General features: G+C 44.6%; 1 protein-coding gene across 2 annotated transcripts; it reads left to right on the top strand.

The window, feature by feature from the left end:
• The first annotated feature begins 276 nt into the window (after positions 1–276).
• Positions 277–1454, top strand: LOC6530446. 2 transcript variants are annotated; one of them, XM_015197186.3, is made up of 3 exons: positions 277–419; positions 675–990; positions 1047–1211. In XM_015197186.3, exons 1-3 carry the CDS (start codon positions 396–398, stop codon positions 1082–1084), a joined length of 378 nt encoding a protein of 125 aa, XP_015052672.1. In that variant the 5' UTR covers positions 277–395; the 3' UTR covers positions 1085–1211. The 2 variants fall into 2 exon arrangements, with proteins under 2 accessions (XP_015052672.1, XP_002091362.1); XM_002091326.3 differs by having other exon boundaries at positions 278–419; positions 675–1454.
• Positions 1455–4837: the final 3383 nt, after the last annotated feature.

Below are 4837 nucleotides of genomic sequence, written 5' to 3' on the forward strand. Positions count from 1 at the left end.
CGCAAATTGAGTCGACTTTTCGCCATAGTCCGGCCCACTGTGCGCGTTTAATTTGGGGAACTTACGGGATGGAGGGTTCGAGCACTGCCAAATGACAAAAGGCGAAACAAAACTAACAAATTTTCGGCTCATTATTTGTTCTGGCTCCTACGAAATGCGCGAGCCACAAAAAAGACCAACACTTCATTATAAACAGATCGTGTTCGGGAGGGGGGAAATTGGGGGCTATGGGGGGCATACATATCTGGGATCTCCAGCTCAAAAGCTTACAGCGATCGCTGGGCTCCAGTGCTTCTCAGTCGTCCAACGGCAGCATCCAACATCAGTCGCTAGTTGCGGAAGCCACAGAAGCCTCAGAATCCGCGGATACATTGTTACCTGAGTGATCTTACAAGATGTTCGGCAATCATCGGCTAATGGTAATTGTGATTGATCGCCCACGGCACTAAAAATAAATTCATAAGTGCGATTTGTACAATACTTTGCAAGCTGATGCTGAAGTTGTTTGTATCATTTATACTCTGTGGATACATAAAGTGTCAAAAGTAAAGTCTAAGTAGTGCCACTCTTATGTCCTTCAAATTTCTTATTTTAAAAGAAGGCAAACTTAAGTCCGTGGCTTAAGATACTCCTAACCTTAACTAACATATTTTAATGTCTTGAATTGCTTTCAGCTCTTCTGCTTCTGCCTGGGAGCACTGACCTGGGCATCCCTGGCCATCGAGGAGTCCACGGACATTGAGGAGGATGTGATCAGCATAGCCAACCAGACACAGAAGGTGATCCGCGTGCATCCGCACGATCTGCCGCCCAAGAAGGACACCACCGGCAGCCAAATGAACTCGCCCTTCATCCAGGTGCAAACGCTGCGTCCGGCAACGGCAACTGGATCCGGATCCAGTCAGCGGCAGTACGTGGACTCCAAGCAGATGCGGAAGAGGCGTCCTCGTCCCGCCAAGCTGCTGGGTGGAAATGTGGTGGCTGCCAGTGGTGAAGATGCGACGCAGCCAGCCTTGAAATACGAACTAAAAGCCTTTCCCAAGCAGAAACTCAAGCAGCAGAAGCAACTGAACTTGGACGCTAGGGGGGCTGGCGATTTGTCCGCAGGGCAGCAGTTGGAGCAGGTGAAGCAGGTGGAGGTCGGTGGCCAAGTATTACCCGTCCAGATGACGCCGGGCCCCTATCCCATCTACTATGTGGTGTCCAAGACCAACGGACGCTTCGGCAAGTTTCCCATCAAGTCGTTCCAATCGCCCGCGGAGTTCGCCAAGTATCTGGTGAAGAGCAAAGCGGAGCCCATTGGCCGGGATCAGCGATTCGAGGTGATCTTGTGATCCAACCGCTTAGTCAAAGTTAAAGTCTAAATTATTACCCCCTAATCGTAGTCGTAACTATAATAATATTATAAATGCTAATTGCCGCAATAAACCCATGTCCAAAATTAGTCAATGAAACAGTGGTGAATCCGCTTGAGTCATAGTTTAAAAATTCTTTATCTTAATTGTTTGGTTTTTTCTGCTCCGGTAATTACATGGCATCTATCTTCATCTGTGACTCCATCCGCGGAGTTTAGCTAACTGTTTTGCTAGCTGTTAACTGGCCTTGTCATATGCTAATTTTCCAGCGAATCGAATCGAGTGCCGCTTATAATTAAGCCCAGCATAGCCATAACTATTGTCTGGCATTTACATACAGCCACAATGGATACATGGATGCGCAGATACAAAGATACTCGTGTGTAGATACATTTGATTTATGGCGTTCCTCATTTCGCGGCTTTCTTGCGAATATCTTTCAAAGTGTCGTTTGCCTTTGTCTCTCTGCTCGTTTGTATTTTGCTTCGTCTGCTTTCATCGCAAAACTAAAGAACTTTCTCCCGCCCATTTATAGAATATGATATCTTTCCAAAGATCATTCTTAAATTCCAAGTAGTTTTTTTATGCATCGGTAAGAGTTCGGTACTATGAAACTTTGAATTCCTGTTTGACCAATTAATGGCTGAATAATTGAACACTCATAATTACACCCAGCTTATTACATCGGAATCATCCATCCGCAATCATGGAAAACTGTCAGATACTTTTCAACCGACTCCGCAAATCAGAAGCGAATGGTGGATATAATAATTGCGATTTTTATGGCACACATGCAGCATCTCGGGGGTTGTGTCTCTAAGTCTGGTTAATCAACCTGCCAGTAAAAGCACCCCCCTCCCCATGGAAAATAACCCCAACCCAGCGCCCACTGCATTTCCCATTACTTTTGCTCATTTCGAATCCAGCGAATGTGTAATGAACTTGTGGAACGCTGGAACAAAGTGTGATATCGAAATTTCCCAAAGGATTTGACGCCATATTTTTGCCAGCCACGAAAAAGATTCCATCCTTGCAGGACTCCCTCTCCCTCGCCACCTTCCCCCCCCCCCCCTTTTCGCGTGTGTGTGCGGCGAAAAAAGGAAGAAAACCCCCCAAAAGAAAATCTTCTGTAGAACTAGCATGTCTAACTTCGGTGGGAGTCGTATAATCAAGCGTAAAAATGCGAAATTAATCAACTTCAGAGTCTCAAGTTAACAACGCACAAGGAATTGAATTAAAACTTTTGGATCCCCCGAATCACCCCTTTTTCCAACGGAAAACTGCCCTAAGAAAAGCGGGGCTTTATTCAATTATGTATTTGCGCTTGTCCTGCAGTAAAAATTACAATCCACGGGACAAGTCAACAGAATTATGAACACGCCTGGGCAGTAAAAAAGTAAATAAAATTCCAGCTTCGCGGAACTGGAATCAACAGAAAAAAAGTATATATATTTTTCAAACTTTTCTCGGCGACAGAAGTGGGAATTTTTTTTTCGTGCCGTTTTGGGTTGGTTTTCTTTGCTGCGGTAATTGCAACTTCTCGCTGTCCTCGGGGAAATGTGAAACAATAAATGAAAATAAATGAATTTTTGTTAGCCCAATGGCCAGTAACCTCGGCCAATCGCCTCCGGGCATGAAGAACGTAAAAAATTTCATTAATTTCCAGCTTGGCGGCTAACCATCGACTTGATAACTTAACTTCATTGGGCTGAAACACTTGCTCACCGAATGACATTTCACAGCCCAGCCTCGAAGTTGGAAGTTCCCAATTGCTCAAGGATTGCAGGAGCAAAGGACTGAAGGACCAAGGACCAAGTACTAGTACCAGTGCCAGTCGAAAGCCATTTGATCAAAAATTAATGTGTAGTTTGGAACATTCTGTCACATTATACGCGTGTCAGACGGTTTAAAGGGTTACAAATTGGGCAGCCAAAGACAACACAGTCAGGTGCCGAGGGGTGGAAAATTTGGCGAGGAAAGGCGGTCACCTTGGTTTGGAAACCTAAAATATCTTAAAACTAATGTCAATCGAAAATATGTATGTTATACTCTAGAAATGCACCATACTTAATTATCTGAAATTATGCTGTGATCTATTAAAAATTTACTTATAAACTTTCAAAACGTTTATGCTTCTAACTACATTTTTACACATTTACTCCACAACCACAGGAGTGTGCAATTTGTGCTGCTTTGCCCCACTGTGCAGCATGCCACATAGGCATCAGCAGCGGCATAGCCAAGTTTTCGCCATAAAAAACATTGCCCTCATGTCCTCGAGACGTTGTTACTGACAGCCACGTGAAAAGGAGCAGGTCCAGGAATACAAACTTTGCGACAGGCCCGCCAAAAACCAAAAAAAAAAGTAAAGGTGGAGGAAAAAAATGGTGACCCCAAGCAGGCCAGGATCTGTAAGGAGGAGGACCACCACCACAGGAGCAGGTCGGCCGAGAGAACGACGCTGCTTAAATATTAATGCCCCGGGAGTCGGTGGGGCAGACCATGAATAAATTTTTGGCTATGAATTTTCAATAGCCGGTCGGTCCTGTCCTTAAACTTCGTTCGCAATTTGTTCCACGACTTTAAGAGTGTCAACCACTCGCAGGTGAGTTGGTGGGCATTAGGTGTCAGGTGAGTCACCGCAGCACAAAAACAACATTGCAACCGCAAAAGGGTCAGCGGAATTGAATTCATTTCGATTTTCACTTCCGCATCCGGCTGATGGTGAGGTGGTGACCCCGATTCGAACTCCCAATGCGTGGGAACTTTACGAGCCTGCCGGGGAAAATGGGGGAAAAGGGGAAAAAGGTGCCAGGAGCCGGAGGAGCGGACACGTGCGTATGGCGCCAATTGCCAAATGACCGCAGAAGCTCAGAGGTCGAGTGCTGGGCCATAGATGGCCCAATAAATGCCATTCGATGCTGCTCGAATCGCAACAGTACACTCAAAGAAAAGTAGTCAGAGGGAAAAAACAACATTTGTGTTTTTGATGTACATATATAAAACCGTATTTTTTATTGTTGTTTAAAAAAATCTTTTCAGGCTTGCAGAAATCAATCAAAAATTGTTTTTTAAATTATTCATTAATTAAAACTTTTTATTGATAATGGTTCCCTTTCATAATTAAGTCCGAAATTGCATTTATTATTAGATTACTTGGGTATTTCAACGCGTAGTTTTTGTGAGTGTTGTATGTGGCTCTAATCAAAAACCAAACTCCTGGCGGAAGTGGTCTACTGCCAGTTCCCAGCCACCCAGCTATCACGAAGCCAAACTGGCATTGCCCACTGATTTTATTTGCTCATCCGAAGCACTTTATGAAGCTTTTATTTGATTTTTATGCCAGCCGCTATTTCCATTTCTGTAATTGAATTGTCATTGTGCGGACAAAACCACGCAGCTAACCACTGACCACTCTGGTTGGTCCTGCTCGTCCTCGTCCTTGCTACTGCACATCCTTGCGGTTCTGGTTGGTCAGCCTT

The sequence above is a fragment of the Drosophila yakuba genome, chromosome 2R, assembly GCF_016746365.2.
Source record: "Drosophila yakuba strain Tai18E2 chromosome 2R, Prin_Dyak_Tai18E2_2.1, whole genome shotgun sequence".
Lineage (NCBI taxonomy): Eukaryota > Metazoa > Arthropoda > Insecta > Diptera > Drosophilidae > Drosophila > Drosophila yakuba.